This window comes from Seriola dumerili, unplaced genomic scaffold (assembly GCF_002260705.1).
Source record: "Seriola dumerili isolate Sdu_G_001 unplaced genomic scaffold, Sdu_1.0 BDQW01001195.1, whole genome shotgun sequence".
In the NCBI taxonomy this organism is placed as follows: domain Eukaryota; kingdom Metazoa; phylum Chordata; class Actinopteri; order Carangiformes; family Carangidae; genus Seriola; species Seriola dumerili.
The window spans coordinates 435,955-455,435 of record NW_019175450.1 but is presented as its reverse complement, the minus strand read 5'-3'; the positions used below and the strand labels follow the sequence as shown (position 1 = coordinate 455,435).

The window sequence follows — 19,481 nt, the reverse complement described above, 5'->3', positions numbered from 1 at the left end:
CACCCCCACCCAACACACACATACACGCACCTGTGAATACAGGGTAGTTGAATCATCATAATCGGTGGTAGTTTTCTGCTGAGCCCAGCCAGCAGTCTGTGTTATTTTTAGAGGGCTGACACAGAAGCAGGCCGTCCATTTACTCTGTGAGCTGGCAGCAGGACCATCACAGCTCTGGTTGCTCTTAAACTACCAAAATGGGAATGAGCTCAACATAAACACTGCAAAGGTGTGGACACTAACAGAAAAGAAGTTAACTCAGATTCAGAGCCATTACAATTCCTTTACTTTAACATTAGGCTCCTTACGGAGGTGGTGTATGAAAATGCCAAATCCACACAGAGTGACCACTGAACAAAGGCCAGACAATCAATAAAAGCCTTTGCCTAATCTAGCATGCGTAAAGTGGTGTTAGCTTGTCATTAAAACATCCAACATTCCCTCCTCCTTTAGCTGTGAAGATAAATGTAAAGTACACAGGAGAAAAAATAGCAGCCACTACATTAACACTATGAGTCAATAGGACAAAGTCAAGAGATTTTAATCACACTATTTAATGAGGAATAATGTGAAAGTTTGCTTTATCCCTTATTTCAGAGGTGAATGAGGGGATTTTCAAAGTGATGAAAAGATATACAAAATAAATTGCTCTTCCTTGCATTCTTTTAATGGAACCCTTATTTTTAGAATGAGAAAACATATGAAGTAGCAAATCTCCACCTCGCAGGTGGACTGAGTGCAAGACAAAAGCAAATGAAAGGGAAGAAAGTAACAGAAATTGGAGTGAGAACTGAGGCTAAAGGTTGAAGGCTGTTCCCATCTGATGTGACTGATGTTGTGAGCCTGAAGGCTGGCTATGGATCTAGCAACTGAGGCAACTGATTGACATTGAAAATTACACAGAGTGAGCTATTAGCAGATAGCAAGCCATATCATAATTCAATCCCTACACCATCAAAGTGCACCAATATCATAATTCAATACCAAGAACCATTAGCTTGCAGCACACCAATATCATAATTCAATCCTGAGGCCATCAGCCCTTGCCAATATCATAATTCAATACTTGGACCATTAGGACACACCAATAGGCCTATTAGAATTCAATACCTATGGTCAATGATCTAACAGGACACTGATACTGGAGTCATGGGTTGACATAGGATAAGGCCCACACATAAGGATCCTCAGGCCTTATTTAGCCCAGACTCCTTGATAACAGTGAGATAAACAACACTAAAATTAGGTAGGGCAAGTGGTTCACCAATAGCTTGGCTACACCAGATGCTGAAGGCCGCAGAGTATTTGCTGCAGAAACAAATTTCAGCAGGCTTATGCAGAGGGACACGTTTGTGGAACAAAATGAAGCACTGCATTAGCTTCAAACTCAGCAGAGCGCTCAGCCAAACTTGTCAAAAAAGTTTCGAACACTGGCCCCCAGTGTGTGACCGTCTGCAGTTGGTCTAAATTATCACATTGTGGTAGCTTGTGGAAATAGAACTCCATTTCGTTTTCTGGTCCATTGCCTCTGTTTATATTTCCATGTTAACATCTTGTTTAACTCTTCAAAATACTGCAAGGCTCATCCAGGCTCAGCTTGTTGGGTCATCAGAAATCTGCACCTTAACAACCAATCAAACTGTTTCTAACAGCTCAGATTTCCCCAACTGCTTTATGTCAGTTTTCACCAAAGTTGTCATTATTCAAAGTTATTCTCACCACACATTTCATAGGTTTCCTCACTTAACTCTAATCCTCGTGTACTGCATGTGTAAAATGACTCTGGAGAATGGAAAATACAGTAAAGAATGATGTATTACTGAAAAATGGAGTAAATTACTCAAATGACAGACGATCAGCAACTATTTTGACAATTAATTAACCGTTTAAGTAGTTCTTTCTAGTAAAACTGCCAACCTGTCACTGGTTCCAGCTTCTCAGGTGAGAAGACTTTCTGCTTTTCAGCGTTTTATATCATTGTAAGCTGAAAATCTTTCAGTTTTTGACTGGTAGGACAAAACAGCAACGGGCTTCAGGAAATTGTGGAAGGCCTTTTTAACCATTTTCTGGCGTTTTATAGATCAAAGGATTAATCAATTAATCCAGAAAATAATAGCTCGTTATCAAAAATAAAAATTGTCAGCTGCAGCCCTGAAGAAATGTTATGTTTGAAGTTTAATTATTTTTTTTATTCATTTTAAATAAATCTCACCTTGATGAAGGCGAGATAGCTAAAAACATGTGGTAGACAAGTACAAAGATAAGAACAAAAGCACTAGAAAAAAGTGTGCGATGTGACTGTTGAGCTGCACGTATGAGGCTAGTCTGCATCTCACTGTGTGTGCATTCTTACTTTACCAGTCATCTATGGACAAGAACAGACATTTTTTCCCTTGGGAATGCAAGATTTTTGTTTACTGAAAAGCTTAAGCTTAATATTATAAGGTGAACAGTAGACTACACAAGAATACACCGGCCTTAAAAGCACCGTTTCAAGTGTGTGCTTGATTTTCAAATAAAGTGGGCAGCGTCCTCAAACTTACAAGTGGATACAGCCAGTATATTCCAAAGTGAGCCTAAAGAGAAGTGTCCAGTCACTGAAGCCAATGCTCTCTTTGCTTGCTCTCTCTGCTGGAATACAGAGCAGCAGAATAATGGATGCTTCTGTCATGAGATACGGTGAAACTCTATGATGCTGTAGGTGAGAGAGACTCCAAGTGGGTCTGTAAATAATGCCTGCCACTTGAAAATAGGTCTCTGGAAACTGCCCCCCGTGCTCTTGTTGCTGGTTGTTGGGTGGAGGTTCTGTCTGTGTAGTTACATTAAAGTGTTTGAGTGTTATGCGGTAGGAAACATGAAGACAATGCAGCAAGACTTTTGGGTGATTATGAACCACATATTAACAACGAAAGATACATTTCTATCACATGTTGATGCACAATTAAGTTTTTTCTGAATATAACCATAACTAAAGAGATGCTTTGTGGTATTTTTGTAAGATTGGGGAGTGCAAGTTCCTGATTTCCAGCAGGTAAAAATACAATACACACTACAGGCTGTAAAGAGTTTGAACAGCACAGTTGGCACAAATAAATAAAATTTCATTTAAGTATGGACTGAGGAGGCCAAGACATAATATATTTGAAAAATACTCCCTGTCAGACCCCTAAAAGACATTTTTATGATTTCTTTAAACTAAGGCTTGAGCAGAATGCACCTATTTTGGTAATTTAACATTAACAGAAATAAATGTTCTAAAAACACAATATTTTGGGAGGGTGTAAAAACCAAATAGAGCCGACTGTTTATAAAAGAATACCACAAGTTTGATATCATACATAATCATAAATTGAAACTATAAATTCTGCTGGCTATTTTTGTTCTACCTTCTCCAAGAAAAAAACGAGGAGTAACTGTTCATGATAAAAAATTGTTTTAGTGTCCAAATTCAAAGCTATGAAAATATAGATTTTAATATAATGTCGAGCAATAATAAACATCCTGTTTACACCATGTTTACACAGCCTCCATGCTCTCCACCCTGCAAACATCACCTCTCAGTCTCAGTATGTTTGGGAGCAGTAGAAACATTACAAAGTAAAAAGTTATAGTTAGGTGAAAGCAGTAAATATGCTTCAACAGTAGCTAGACACAGAAATTTTGCATAGGTTGTAGACTGCCCTGTTACACTGTGATGTACATCTGGCCTGTGAAAGGGCCACTGTAATTTGATTTTTAACTGCTCATAACAACACTGTCTTTGTGGTGTCATTTGACCCAGTTATTTCAGCCATATCTCAGTATATGTTGCAGAAAAAGATTTTCAATTCATGGAGGAAATAAAATTAAAAAAAAAAATAATTTTGGAGTAAAAAATAGGCCTTTACAGTAATTAAATGTTATAGCACTTTGTATCATAACCAGGACAACTAATCAAGGATTTCTATTATTTTATTATATAATTCTATATCAAAATATATTCATTTTATATTATCACCTGGACGATTTTAAAGCAGTGCAGTTAAAGTAAAATGCAACAAAATTAGATGTTTCAAAATTACTTAATCTAAAATTACAAATTGTGGAAACACAAACATGATATTTTTATCATAAGCGGAAACTTCCACATGTTCCAGTTTTACAGGTAAACATGGCTGTCAGACACTTTTGCATAAAGAATGAATTAAGAGCTGTTTGGTTACCCCTATTTTTAGACTTCTCTTAAGTGCTTTTTATCTTTTGTTCAAACATCAGATGACATTGGTCAGAATTTCTTTTTCCAGACTAGCGTAAAAATTGTTTAATGGAGTATTAAGACTGTGGCTCTTGCAGAGTGTAATATATTTACTTTTTGTATTTAATCAGATAACTCAGTCTGGGGTGGACACTCCTCAAAGCTGAAGGAGGGGGAAGAAACTGAGCCCGAGAGTGACGTGCACTAAATTGCTGAGGAGTTGGGGGAGTATGGGCCTCTGCTGAGAATTAGCCACTGATAAGGTATATGAAGAGAAGTTTTTTTTTCACTTTTCTGAAAGCTGCACATTCCTCTCAGTCGTATGGAGGTTGTCCATCCTAAGGATACACTCTAACCTCTTAGAAAGTAGGATGACAGAGCCCCTACCAAGGAAGACTGAGGGCAGACCAAAGACCTGACATGCACTCATCCCTCTCTCTGACTCACGCTTAGTCGCTCACCACCCACCAACACACAGTGAAACCTCAGTCCCAATGCCAGGTTTTGTCACTGGGCAGAGAACCGGTTGGCTACAGTAAAAGCATGACGTGATGCCCCTTCCTCTATGCTCCCCCAGCCTGTGCAGCAACAGAGGGGTAAAAATATCCCACCAGTGAGTTCAGACAACCAGCTCATAAATTAACACTAAAACTCCTGCAGACAACAGCGGGCCAGTCGCTGAGAGATTTAAACCACTCAGGTTGCCACTGACCACAGCTCTGGGATCAGTTTACAAAACCCTTTTCCTAAATTTACCCATTAGGAGGTGGCGAATAAGAACGAACTCTAGATCAGTTTTCATCTAAGTCACTATTTAGCTGTCCGCTAACATAGTGAACTATTTTTTCAAAATGGCTCTAGGGTGCTTTGTTCCAGGAAATGTTATGAGGTGAGATGTAGGCTATTAGGCCTAAATTGGGAATTGTGTATAACACAAAGGTCTGTTCTTAATTTTCCAAGCTTACACAAAAAATATAAAAGTATAGGTTCAGACTCAGCTATTCACTCATATCTTATTAAGGTTTTCCTGTAACGAAGCGCAATTTCTCATCGCTCTCAAGTAGAAACACAATGTTCCAGCAAACTGCTTGACTGGGTTAAAAAAAAAAGAAAAAAAAGGAAAAAAACAACAGGAGAGAAGAGTGATGATCCCCTCTAAAGAAACTCAACTCTGTAATGGACGAACAGGGATTACAGACGTTAAAACCTCCTCCATCTGTAATTCACTGTCACCCTGCCATCATCTCTGAATCACTGATCCATTTTGCAAGTGTGCGAGACCTTGCTAAAAGCATCACTGTTGCACCCATTTGTGTTTGTAGTGGTGAGGGGGGGGGGGGGGGGGGGGGGAGGAAAAAAAAATCATGCAGAGAAGACAAGTTAACAGCTCGCTGTGCTGTTTCAAAGCACTCTCTGTCCTGTAACAACCACCTAGCTAGTTTCTCACACAGGGAATAGGACACACTGATCAAATAGGATTTTAATGAACATCAGCAGTTGGAGCCTGAGGAATAGACGCTATGATGGCTTAAAGCTACTGACATCTAGGTTGGGTTGGATTTTCATCATCAAAAGAAACAAAAAAAAAAAAAAGAAAACATTCCTTTGCTGGTGCCTCTCACATAGACAAAACAGACTGTGAGTGCAAGTGTACATTGCACACTGTCCATTCAAACACAAGGAGGAAGCAAATGAGAAAGCAATTGGCTGACAAGGCCATGTGTAGACCATGATCATATCATACTAACCCCACATTATCCTCAAAAAACAGATAAGAAAAAAAGGTTCTCCTCTGAAGGCTTTCCTCTAGGAGCCTCTCAGTGGGAGGGAGAGTAAATAAGATGTCATCAATAATAGACAGCGAATGTTCTGAGCAGTTCTGCGCACACGAACGAACACACACACACACACACACACACACACACACACACACACACACACACACACCAGCTCCGACTGATTCCTATCCTGCAGACAGGCCTGCCAACCGCCAGCCTTTTTGCACACGCTCAGATTCACTGTCCTGACTAATCGCTTGTGATAGGGGCCTTTGCCATAATTACCCAGGGCCTTATCACAAACTTATGCGATGCATTTTTCATGTCCTGGCTGCTGGCAGTGCCTTCACTGTCCGTGCTGGCAGTCAATCTACGAAAAAGACTGATCTCAGACAAATTCACACACACACACCAGTTCAAACAGGGCAAAATGGGTGAAGGCAGGGTGAAGGGCCAGTGAAGAGAGAGGAAAAAAATTAAAAGGAGGGGAGGGGGAGGTGAGGGAGAGAAAGATTGGAGGGGGTGGGGGGGACAGGAAGGGGGTGGGAGATAGATAGTGCAGGAAAGAAAAGAGAAAGCAGTCTCAAATTTTTTACATAATGCATGAACAAGGGGGCACGAGTAGGAGGACCAAATAGGATCAAATAAATAGGAGAAGTGAAGCCTTGATGATGTGGCATAAGTGCAACACAAAGCCCGCTGGGAAGACTTGTTCACTGTCCTTTTGTCTACCCAGTCATAGGGGCATCATGACCTAAATAAAAGTTTAAATCCCAAGCCTGTGCGATTTACAAAATAATGTATGAACAATTGGGCTAGCCTACATAATGCAATCTTATGTTAATGACGACGGCGACCGGGCTGCTAATATTCATAAATTGTGATTTGAAATTCAGCAATGCACGTTAAATGCCAAGTGAAAACACAACAGTGCCATTGTCTACATGTCTTGTGATAGGTCAAACAGGCTCTAATATACACAGGCTATATTCACACACACTGAATAGGCCCAATATTTTCCTCATATCCTTTACTGTGCCATGGATCTCCTCCATGCACGCCGAGATTAGTGGCGTGCGTGAGGCTGGGACATTTCTGGAGTTCATCACAACCAACAAGGTCATGATCGCTCATATTTCTACTATTATTTTATTTAATTGCATCGCGTCAACAAACACTGTCCCGTCCCGTCCACTTCCACAGACGTGGCAACGTCTGTAAAAACCTCTCTGTGTATAATTGCCGTCAGGGGGGGGGGAAACCGAAAAAACGGCCGAGTTGATCAACCATAATCACGGAGACGACTTCAACATAAACTGCTTTAAACCGTTAGCCGATAAGATTGCTAAGGTTTTCATTCGCTTTGAACTAAACTTACATTTGACAGTTAAAAGCAGAAAGAAACAGAAGCAAAGCGCTGTTGTGTGTCAAGGCTGCCCGTCTGAACGGTTGGTGTCACCACAGCGCCACCGTATAATGAGTCGCACTTATTTTTTCCCCCAAATTATCCAACCTTACAACGGCTAAAGCGTCGGGCTAACTACGGCTACTCGCTCCAGTAAAAGTTGAAGAACACGCAATAAAGATAGCGAACCGAAAGCTTTCCGACAGAGCCCCGCCGTTTTGTTTTTATTTCGGCGCATCCCCGCGGCGTCGCCCCGGCTTGCCCAGTTGCAGTGTCCGATCGATGTTGAATTGAACAAAGAGGATCAATTTCTGATCAGCGAGAGAGCCACTTTCATCAATGTGAGGAAGAGGTCTTGAATTCTCTTCCGAAACACCTACGAGACGGCTGCCGAAAAAAAGACAAAACGCAGCCGCCGAGAGAGACAAGGCAACCGAGGCGAATGGAGGGTAGACGATTTAAACAGAGGTTGAACTGACCTGTAGTTGTTGTAAGTCAAAGCGCTTCCAATATTGAAACATCGATCCTGCATTGGCCGCCATCTTGAGACATATTGAGACAGGAATGAGATGCTGATAGAGAGCGCGGGGGTTGGAGTTCAGTGGAGAGGACCGGGCGGTCGGAACACCCGGACCGGATCACTCCCACTGCTCACCCCCGCAGCAGCTGCTGTACGGAACGGAGTCAACTTACAGGAGTGTTGCCTTAATAACGCCATTATAATTGCTTAAATAGCATTTTATCAACACTCAGATATTACAGGTAAATAACCGAACTGGCGTTAAATTACTCCTAATTTTATTACGCTGAAATACACGAAATTGTGAACGCCTGATAAGCCTACGTTAGCTCTTCCAGCTTGGTTTGTTATTATGTATAATGGAGAGCAAAGATCATACAAAAATAATGCCAGGAGGCTACTTGGAAGCCATATCTAAAAAAAAATCTCAGCAGGGTAGCATTCAGGACCAATCTCTCCTTTGAAATGTGTGCCACTGTGCAAGAACATAATGTAACATCTAATAATTTATAAAAATCAATAATCATTTCTCCGGCAAATTCAGCATGACAGTGAGATTTAGAAATAAAAAGTCACTTGGTAATATATTTACCCAAGCAACTGCTTGGATTTTTGTCACTGGCTCAAACCATTGCTGATATTTCTGTTACAACAAAAAGCACAACTCAAATTTATGAAAACTACATCTGTTTTGTTTTGTTTTGTTTTGTTTTGTTTTGTTTTGTTTTGTTTTGTTTTGTTTTGTTTTGTTTTTTTAGTGAACCCAGAGAAAAAATCTTGTTTGTTTCATTATGGATGGACAAGAGGGGCAATTGCAAAAAAATATATATAAATTTAATCTAAATTTATTTCTTGAAAATAGGGTAAGTGTCTGACCAAACAGTGAAAACACAACATTCATCACAAATTAATAATAAAAAATAACCACAATCATTTGAGTTTTATGATACATACAGGTATATTTTATTTTATTTTGATTAAGAGGGTGGATCTAGTGTACAAACTCAGCATATGCAACAAAGCAGGGTTGGAGAGGACCTGCTGAACTTGGCCATTCAAAGAACTGGTAAAAGATGGAGTGGACTTACACTTGGCACAAGGTATTTTCGAGTTCATGATTTTCTCAGTTAACAGTTATTTGATTAGGAAATTAAGTCTGATATTCTCATTTAAGGCGTCACTTTGCTACATAGATATTAATCAGATTAGTTAATCAAATCGGATTGTTGTGTTATTAACACAGTCAAGTCATTGCAGCAGCAGGGCAGCCCAGTGGTTAGAGTGTCAATGTGCATACATATCTTTTGCTGAAGTGACCTTGAGCAACGCACTGAACCCTGGCTGCTCCTGAGGCGTCACTCCTGCTGGCCATGTCCTCTGACCCCCCCCAGTGTGTGGATGTGCCTCAGAGGGATATGCAAAGAATTTCTAATTACACTGTATGTTTGGAGTGCCCTAAATTCCTGTGTCAAACTGTACCGCCTCATGCACCTTAAAGCACATCTCGCCTCAGCTTCAGCCTGCAATTGCTCTGCACACCAAACTAGAGCTGAGCTGCTCAGGTTTATCAGGGCAACACATCTGTTGTACACATTGTTTTCATTTTTAGCACTTTGTGGCTTCCCAAATTTGACTTGTCGAATGCGTCGTGAGGCCTGGCTGTATGGAAAATCCACGCCTGCAGTCACACGTTGGAAGTTTTTTTTTCTTTTTGAGTGCTCAGACCTACAGCCTTTGTATCAACTCAGCCTTTACTAAAAATGTTTCATAGCTTTATTTTCTTTCTCTCCAATCATTTTCATTTCTTTACAGCCATTGCACTTTAATTGCATTCACTAAAAATAACACAAGAATTTGCCATAGATAATGACGCCTCTTTCACTTCATTCGTTTGGATACAAAGGTGGCCATTTTTGTGCTTTGAATTAGCTCAACTTTCACTTCATTACTTGATTTGATTTGAAGCTGTTTGTGTCTCCCTCCTACTACAGTATGAATGGTGCTCAGTGCTCAGCTGATATGTAGCCTAAATAGCTTTGCCTTATTTTATACTTCATTTATAGACATAATACAGTGAATTAAAGGCTTTAGTTTTCCCTTCACTCCCAGTCACATGCTTTTAATAAAGTGTACTGAATCACACTTAGCATTCAATCTGTATAAAACAAATAGGGAGAGCTACTTTAAAAGATCATTATGAATGAAGACATAAGAGCAGCATGATTCATATTAGTTTTAACATCAGTTATTACCACATCATGGTTGTCTTTTAAAAGGCTGGGCAATTGATCTGCACTAAGATACAGTGTGTAAGAAATCTTCTAGACGTGTTTACTTTTTAGAAAAAAATACGACATATAAACTGATGAATCCTGTGTTTAATCCTCTCATTTCTTCCCCTTTCCACCATGTTAATCAGTGTTTCCTTCGCTTGGCCTGCATGACTTGTGATGCTACCTATCATTAAGCCAAACCAGAAATACAGGTCTGAGATAATCCGCACAGGCTTAGTAGCTCTGCAGTGTGTCCATTATGCTTTGTTTGTATAGTGATCTCTTACTATCACACAAAGAAAACACAAAACTGAAAGAAGCATGATGTATTTTTATCCCATTTACATTACGATAGGTGGTAGAACTTAAAGGAAAGTCAACAATATTTTCTCAATCAATGGTAACATCTGAAAGTATCTTCACAATGCATGGTGTTTCTATTGAGAAATCTTTACTGGCTCACACCACATTGCACGGCAAACAAAGAACTTTGTTTTACGATTTTTATAATTATTCAAACTGAAGAACATTTTACTAAGAAGTATAACCCATAAATCATCATATAATGAACAATACAACATCAACATCAATCTCATTTCAATCACATAACAAACAATGTGTTTTCTATTCAGGGAGGACAATCAACCTGTCTGTTTCTATAGCTACTGGTATTTTACCTGATCATAACTGTGCACATACAGATATTTGACTTTTCTGTAAAATTCTGCTTCACATAGCGCTCTATCAGTGAATTGCAACAATTTTTCTATATAGGCCTACTGTAGTATCTCCATGTTTTAATGCAAAATTGTATTCAGTAAGGTAATAATTTAATTGGGAAAAATTATCATAGTGCAAATTTTGTTGTGAGCATTATGAATCATTTGATTTTGTACTGCCAGGCGCTCTTCTCAAACTCTCTGCATTTCAACATACTGCATCTCCATACGGATTTGACTGAAGCTTCACTAGGCTCTGGATTACTTTGAAGCAGTAGGGGGTACACAGTGTAAGTCGGAACAAGTAAGAGTCTGAGCTATCAATCCACCTACAAATTATCATGTTCCCGCTACAGAGGCTCATGCACGTCTGGCATGAATGACTTGCGTGGGTTTTTTTTCCCCTCACGTCTTTTTATTACTCTATATGGTAAAATTAAAGAGGAGAAAAAACAGTGTAAACTGTTGATGACAAGGACAACAGCAGGAACATGTTGGGGCTCACAAATTTACCCTCATCAGTTCATGTGCTGTATGTCTGGTTGGTTTAAATATAAAGAAATCAACACATTCTTTGTGTCAGTGCCATTATACAACTAGATCTTATTGTCCATCAGAGCTGCAGGGGAAAGAATAAAACAGCCTTTCCTTTAGCTTTCCCACTTTTCTCTGTTTATGTCCCTTTTCCTCCTGCTCATTGACTCTGCCTGTAAGGTGCTTTTAGCGGGCCTTGTGTGGCTGGGTTAGAGATGGATGTGTGGCCCTTGGGAGCTGCAGGCAGGGAGCAACACTGATCATGTCAGACAGGCTGGGGAGGCTGTATAAGATCATCATCACCCAGCAGTGGAGTGAATCGCCGCAGTGGCACTTTCACACAACCTCTGACCCCTGGTGTAACCTCTAAGGTCATGATCAAGGTCAGGGGTCAGCGAGGGCCTCTGTGATCAGCGAGCTCACAGGCCCCTCCTGCCTCTTCCTCCTCTTTTTCTCTATGTTTCTCTCCCTTCGTTTTTTCCCCCTTGCTTTTCGCTTTCCCTCATCTTCAATCTGTTTCTCTATATCTCACACTCCCTTTTACCAGCCGGGACCAATTGAGACATCCCATCCCCTGGGAGTGCAAAAAGGAAAGCAAGAGAAAATCAATAGGGAAGATGAGTGAAGACCTGGGGGTCCCATCAAAAACTGAATGCTTCTCTCTGTGCTGGTATGATTCACACACCCACAAAAACATACAGATACACAGTGGTACTACTTTTCAGGAAGGAGCAGGAAGGTAGCAGTAAACACAGGTATATCATCTGTATCACCGCTAATAAGTGCAGAGTTAAAAGCAAAGATGGCTTCCACGGTCAATATGAAATGACCTGACAAGCCCCTTTGCCTGTTTTCTGTTGTCCTATCTGTGTTGCATGCATGTGCACATGTGTCTAGTTGCTGCAGTGATGGCTGAACAGAGAAAAACGCAATAACAAACCCTCCATGGAGATTCAAGGTCTGCAACAGTAAATGAAAGAGCTTGATGACAAAAAAGTTGTTTTCTTGCAAGAGAGAAGGGGAAGGATGAAGCAAACATAAATGCCAAGCTTTGTGTATCACCATGGCTGTAATTTGAGCTGAGCAAAATGTCAGCGTATCACCAATCACTTCAACTTTAATTATAGCACATTTCCAGCAACATTTGCATGCTTCGGTGCTGCATAATAAAGGATTAAAATAAACAAAACCAGACTGAAAGCAGATAAACAAAACTCATTCCTATGTGTCATCTCCTGACCTCAGCCACCTCTGCCATTTCTGAGGAAAGACATACATGTGTGTATAATGTGGAGCGTCACCACGTATCCATAACTTATGAGTTGCTGTGTTTCTTCCCAACACAAGATAACCCCGGGCAGGACATTAAATGATCGGCTGAAAATAGAACTGTTCAGATGAAAGGAAGGATAAATAATGCAGAAAGAATACAAAACCTCTTATGGGAATATCTTGTCACACACACACAAGCACGCACACATTCACACATACACAAAGAGATGCTTTTTTTTCCTTCTTCTTCTTTTGCTCCACGGTGAAGAAAAGTGAATGGATGTAACAGGAAGGAGGAGGACCCAGTGGAGAGGACACACATGCTTTTTGCTTCATCTCCTCCCACTCCTCCTTGTCTGCCATTTTTTTTCCGCTCACATTCAGACTTCATGACACACTCTGTGTCTGTGGGGAGAAATAATGTTGTCCCAGTCACGGTGTGTTTTTCCTGCCCACCAGAGCTCAGACACAACACACAGTGCAGGATTTCCAACTCTGTCGTCTCATCATTTTTTCATGAGTTTTGATCAGAATGCAACCCCATGATGACAACAACCTGGACAGCAGATCCATTTACACAGACTATGTGTCACTATCTGAGGTTGTGTTATTTTTTTTTTCTTCCTGTATTTGTTTAGGTTAGATCACCAAATTAAAACTGTGAGTCATTTAGTAACATTAACATTTCTGGTTAGAGGGTGTTGCAATGCTAGGTCATATCTAATAAATAAAACATTCAAGACAAACCTTTTCAAAGCCTCGCTGCTGCATGCCTAATTTTCAGCTGAAATGTTTATTCATTGGCTGAATTAAACATGCATGTTTGGAGATAAATCCCAGTGTCACTACACTGCACAAGCTGCACAGGACACCTCACAGGCAGCTTTGTGTTTGTGTATGGAGACACCTAGTGGTGTAAGATCTGTCTAACAGTTTATTTGAGGATTCATGAGGGATGGAGCGGCCTCTTATAGGTTTTATCACCTTGACATGAATAAAAAGTTTTCATTAGTCAACCCATGACGTCTGAGGAATTATTTGCTAATCATTTTTAATATGAGTTTATTGGTCAGAACTTTAAATTAGGCTGCGATATTGCCAGTTTTCCAAACCCCATTGGCTTATATTGACTCAACTGTAAACAGAGTATTGTCAGCCTTGGAATTCCTGTTGAAAGAAAATGAAAGATTGTGTTGACTCAACTAGAGAATTCTGTAGGAACTGAATTGTGATTAAAACTAAATGATTAGTAGGTTACATCTGAATAAATATCAACTTTATTTGACTACAAAAGTGTATTTGTTTTGAATCATTACACTATTACCCCAGCCTGTCTTTTCAAATTCAGTCGACTTAGAATTTTAAGGCAACCAGGACACTACCTTTTTTAAATTAAAAAAAAAAAAGTTTATTTTTTACAGCGCAAGCCTTCAGTGTTTTTATGCAGAACAAGTCATTTAGGAGCTAAATTAAAAATATGTCATGTTTTTTTTTTAAAAATGACTTGCTTATTTCATCAGCAAGACACCACGCCCTGGGCCAATGTGTTTACCCAACCTAGAAGTGCCTGAGGCAGCAGGCCTCACAAAAGCCCCATTCACCGGTAACAGGAACCCAGGTCAACGCTGCCACGTCAAAATGCTTGAGCATACAGTACTGGGGCAAATGTGTTTTACTCTGTTTTTACCAAGAAGACAGCGTGAGATTGCACCTCACCACTGAGCAGGACAGACAACAATGCTGAAGCTTGTTAGCACAGTGGATTGTTGCAGGTGCCATTGTCAAATAACCTGTTATGTCACGAACGTTTGGGTGTGTCAGCAGGCTGCAGTAAATTCCTGGACTGATATTTGTGCAGTACTTTACTTCCTTGTGAGGGGCTGAAACAGTTCGACTAATAAGTTTTTAAACTCTGGGGGAAACTGTAGAGTGAAGGGCGTCGATGGGAGTTGTGGCTCAGGGGAGAGCAGCAATCACAGCTCACAGAGCAGACAGGCGCTCCGGTTTGTCCCAGCGGGAGAAATGTTGCGTACTTGTCTACAGAAGGACCTGTTCTGTGTGCGTGGCTGCTATCGGTTTTTTGTTATTCCTGGAAGTCTGCCTACTCTACCTACCGGACCCGTTCACGCTGGAACCGCTAGTCTCTGCGGAGAACAGCGCTGTGACTCTCCTGATCTGGACGCACCCGTTCGGTCGGTACAGAAAACTTCCAGACTGCTCTGCGCTCTTTCAGATCGACGGGTGCACGCTCACCGACGACGAACGCGCGTACCCGCAGGCTGACGCTGTGATCGTCCACCACCGGGAAGTTGCCAAAGGCACCGCTGAACTGCCACCGGACCCGCGGCCAAGTGCGCAAAAGTGGATATGGATGAACTACGAGTCCCCCGCGCACACACCCAGACTGTGGCGTTTTGAGGGTGTTTTCAACCTCACCTTGAGCTACCGGACAGATTCTGACATTTTCCTGCCGTACGGATATCTAATCCCCCGTGAGCGTACAGACAGGACACCCCAGAACCGCTATGCGCACCCTCTCCACACACCCTCTCACTCACACCTCCTCAAGCCCCGCCTCTTGGCCTGGGTCATCAGCAATTGGTCAGAGTCCCATGCACGCGTGACCTTCTACTACCAGCTCCGCAGGTATGTCCAGGTGGATGTGTTCGGGCGCGCGGGCCGGCCATTACCGGAAGACAGCGGTGGCGGAAGCGTGGTGCGGCTGGTCGGACGGTACCAGTTCTACCTGGCGCTGGAGAACTCGCAGCACACCGACTACATCACGGAGAAGTTGTGGAACGCGGTGCTGGCCGGTGCCGTCCCGGTGGTCCTGGGTCCGTCCAGGAAGAACTACGAGCGCTTCCTGCCCCCCGAGGCCTTCATCCACGTGGACGACTTCCCCTCAGTCCGAGGACTGGCACGGTACCTGCTGATGCTGAGGCGCAACCCGGTCCGGCTGAGGCGGCACCTGGACTGGAGGGGGAGCTACAGCGTGCACCAGCCCGTGTTCTGGGCTGAACACTACTGCACAGCCTGCAGGGCGGTGAGGAGGAACAGGCGCAAGACTGATGTGGTTAAAGACCTGACATACTGGTTTCGCTCGTGAAAAACAGCACGTGCAGCACCAGACTGAATTAAACTGAGATCATTTATAACCACACTCTCTGTGGTGAGAAAGGGAAAAGACAAACTCCTGCTTCTAAACAAATCTATTGATCATCAACCAAGGCTAGGGAGACTGATCATTTTATTTAAATTATGACAAATTAAATTACCATGTATCAAATCTGAGAATGAGTTGTCATGTTTTTTTTAAAACTAATTTTGTTTGTGAGCTGTCTCATATTCCTCTCTTTTTAAAGACCATTCACACCCACAGAGTAAAGTTGTTTCTGCAAATTATTGACTTGTCTACATTTGGCTACTTGTGGCCCCACATGGGTTTGGACTATACTGGGATTTTTTGTGTTATATATTTACAAAAACATTTACTCAAGTCAGTTTTATTGACACCATTAACCCAAAAACACAAATCACAAATTTGCCTCAGAAAGCTTTACAATCTTTACAAGACAGTCACCTGAACACTCATCCTTGGACCCTTGATGCAGGGTCTTTCATAAAGGATATTTCTTACATTTTATAATGTATTTCGGCAGCTAGTGGTTTCAGCTGCTTGCATTACAGACATAATACTTGCTTGAGATGTTGTTTGCAATAGTTTCTAGCCAAAATTCATTTTTATCAAATATGTCAAAATCCTTGGTCCAACTTCAGTATTTTAGTATTTTGTTAGAATACAACTTACTGAACAATAATAAAGGTGATAAAATTTTACCTTTGATAAATTAGCTAATCCATGCAAGTCAGACATCATGGCAAAGTGACATGTCCATAGTGGAACATGGAAATCAGAGCTAAAAAATTAGAATAAAACACATTGTTTTGAAACGTGGTCCTCGGTAACGTCAAGTAGATATAAATCAGCATAGATGGTTAAAACAAATAAAGCTGGTACATTCAGTTAGTATAAGGTGAAGGATAGGTAATGGATGTACTCAAGGAATGTGCGAGTGTGTAACCTTGTGTGTGCATGTATGTGTGTGTGTGTGTGTGCATGTATGTGTGCGTGGATGTGTGTGTGTGTGTGTGTGTATGATTCAGGGACGCAATATAGAGACTACCTCAAGAACGTGCACAAATACCTCCTTGTTTATGTGACTCTTACCTGAGGGGTTAGTACTAAATCAAGTTAATCATAGCATCCCTGGATCTGATCTACTATTAGCTTAATGCCATACAGGGTTGACAGTTGTGTCGTGCCGTGCAGCCTTGAAATAGCACTCCGAGCCCTTGCCTTGTGTCTGCACATCACTGACTGGTTGACTGCAACACTGTTCCCACTCAGGCGTCTAAATGTACTGATGTCTTTATAGCTCATATTCCTCTGGCACAACTTGTTAGTGAGCAAAACAGCTGTACTAACACACACATCCTCCACATTGTAAACCCCAATCCATCCATGACACAACATTTTATTGTAAAGTCCACACAAATGTTCAGCACTGTACCGTTAAAATGATTTCAAAATTTTATGTTCACTTGACACAAAGCCTAATGTGATTTCATGTAGCCTGATTGACACTGTTCGTTTAGCAGATATTTTGATAGTTGAATGAACTAAAAAAATGGTTGTAAAAATATGCACTCGCTGTCACTAGTCACTTTCTTGTACAATAAAATGAGAATTTGTGTTCACTTTACAGCAAAAAGATGAAATTACAAAAATTAAATTATGCTGAAAGCAATTTTTTTCTGTGTTTTTATCAACTTATTATTTTTTAGTGGACACTTTAGTAAAGATTTGTCAAAACAACATTAAATTTAAAGGTTGAGTACAACATCCATTCCTTTGTTTGTGTAACTTGAATCTTTGAGTAGAGACGATTTCTAGGATGGCAGCTTTTCTCCTTTTTCAGTAACTGTTGTGTTTCCTTTATGTGAATGCCCGTGTAACAGTGTCACACCAAGCCGGCTCAACAAGATGAACTTCAAACGTGTGGCTTTCTTTTTACTACTACTTCAGCTGTTTACACTCTGGTCAGGGCAGCTTGTGTTCAGCTACGCAGCCATGTTTACACCAGAGAGCAGGACAAGCTAGCGGCACTAACCCGACATTAGAGGGATTACTCTGCTGTTTCAACGGATGGTTTCCAGATCATATGGGCAGACAGGACAAAGGTAGGAGGAAAGGAGGGGAGGGGAACCCAGGATTTATTAAATTTGTTACAATTAAGCAAAGTATCTGCAAGTATTCTGTTTTTGTTGTCGCTGTTGTTAATATGCCAAGCACTAACCCAACACTAATCAATCGATGTAAAGCATACACGTGTGAAAAATGACAATGCTATCATGGAATTACATTTTCAAGTTTACAATAAAATTCCCCTATAGGCTTCCATACTGTGTTGGCAACTACTTTTAGTGGAAAGAAGCTAAAGCTGCTGGAAAAGCTGGATGATGTAATACACCAATTAGCATATTCTTTCATAAATTTCCAGTCAGACATGGGTCATGTGATACAGTTTTGAGTCTGGTGCACTCATAACTTTCATGTTACTACACTGTTATAAACTTTTGTGTGCAAACCGTTTCCAATTAACTTGAGTTGATTGAACGAATTGGGATAAATGAAAAGACTACAGTCTTTCATTTGCCGTTGCTATGTTTACACAGCTATGCTCATTTCGCTCATGTTTTCACTGTGTTGTCATAGCTTAAGCTGCGGCAATAAGGCAGAAGAAACTTGAAAATGAGAGAAGGAAGGAGGAGGTGAACATGTGAACTTCAGGAGTCATTTGATACGAGTCAGAAGCTGTGATGCGGATCATTTAAATTTACACCTCTGTGTCAGTGCCCAGACACAGAATTAACACTCTACACTGTTAAATGAGACATTTCCTGCAGGCACAGTGACAGCGAATTATATTGCTTCCTATAATGAGCTGATGCCTCAACAGCTGTTGAAACCACTGACGTCTATCAGCAATAATGCTTTCAGACGGCCAGCACAGACAGACCGCTCATCCCTGTCATAATCCCATTCATGTACAATAGGGAGTTATTCGTATATCTAGTTACTGTGAGTAAAATCATATCCAGTCTTCATGCTTTCAAATATAGATCCACTAAATGTGCTGCACTCATCTCCTTGAAGCGTATCTGACATATCCTCACTCAATATCCTTCATATAGCACAACATACCTTTCTGCTTTGAGAAACATATACAGCATGGCCTCTATTGTCTGGACAAAACAAGTTTACTTAGTATATAAAGGAAGGACACTCCTCTTATTGTTTCTTAATAGCTCATCTGATCTCAAAGAAGACCGCAACAGGATCCACACAATGATAAGAGGCTGTACAGCATATCAGTTACATCACTGCACTCACTAACCTGCGAATAGTATGTTTTAGCAACAACTTCAATCATATATTGCTTCCGATTTGAACGCTATTTGTGGTCAGTTACTGAGTCTTGTAGGAAAGCTATCAGGAATTACTGTATATTTATAAAGAAAAACAAAACAGCTTAGTTTCCCACTCATTCATTCATTTCCCACAGTAATGATGGAGCCTCTCACCTCAGGCCTATCCATTTGTAAGCTCCTGTACCTGTACCTGGCTTGTCTCCCCTCCATGTCACACGATTTGAGCAGGTTTGTCACATCTGTTAAAGAACCCC

At 41.0% G+C, this 19,481-nt stretch overlaps 2 protein-coding genes across 6 annotated transcripts in view; one reads left to right on the top strand and one right to left on the bottom strand.

Moving 5' to 3' along the window:
- cux1 (cut like homeobox 1) overlaps positions 1–7,992 on the bottom strand; it is a 59,833-nt gene extending 51,841 nt beyond the window's left edge. For 4 of the 5 annotated variants that reach the window (XM_022767563.1, XM_022767564.1, XM_022767560.1 and 1 more), the window contains exon 1: positions 7,897–7,967. In XM_022767563.1, the coding sequence (XP_022623284.1) occupies positions 7,897–7,959 (63 nt within the window). In that variant the 5' untranslated portion in view covers positions 7,960–7,967. Of the gene's footprint in view, positions 1–7,896 lie in introns of all 5 variants that reach the window. The other variant, XM_022767562.1, reaches the window with a different exon arrangement.
- A 6,601-nt stretch (positions 7,993–14,593) lies between these two features.
- LOC111238150 (alpha-(1,3)-fucosyltransferase 4-like) lies at positions 14,594–16,454 on the top strand. The gene has a single exon (XM_022767553.1). It carries the CDS (start codon positions 14,678–14,680, stop codon positions 15,839–15,841), a length of 1,164 nt encoding a protein of 387 aa, XP_022623274.1. The 5' UTR covers positions 14,594–14,677; the 3' UTR covers positions 15,842–16,454.
- Positions 16,455–19,481: the final 3,027 nt, after the last annotated feature.

Excerpts from the sequence above, each read along its gene's own strand:
- LOC111238150 (XM_022767553.1), top strand. The coding sequence starts at position 14,678 with ATGGGAGTTGTGGCTCAGGGGAGAGCAGCAATCACAGCTCACAGAGCA.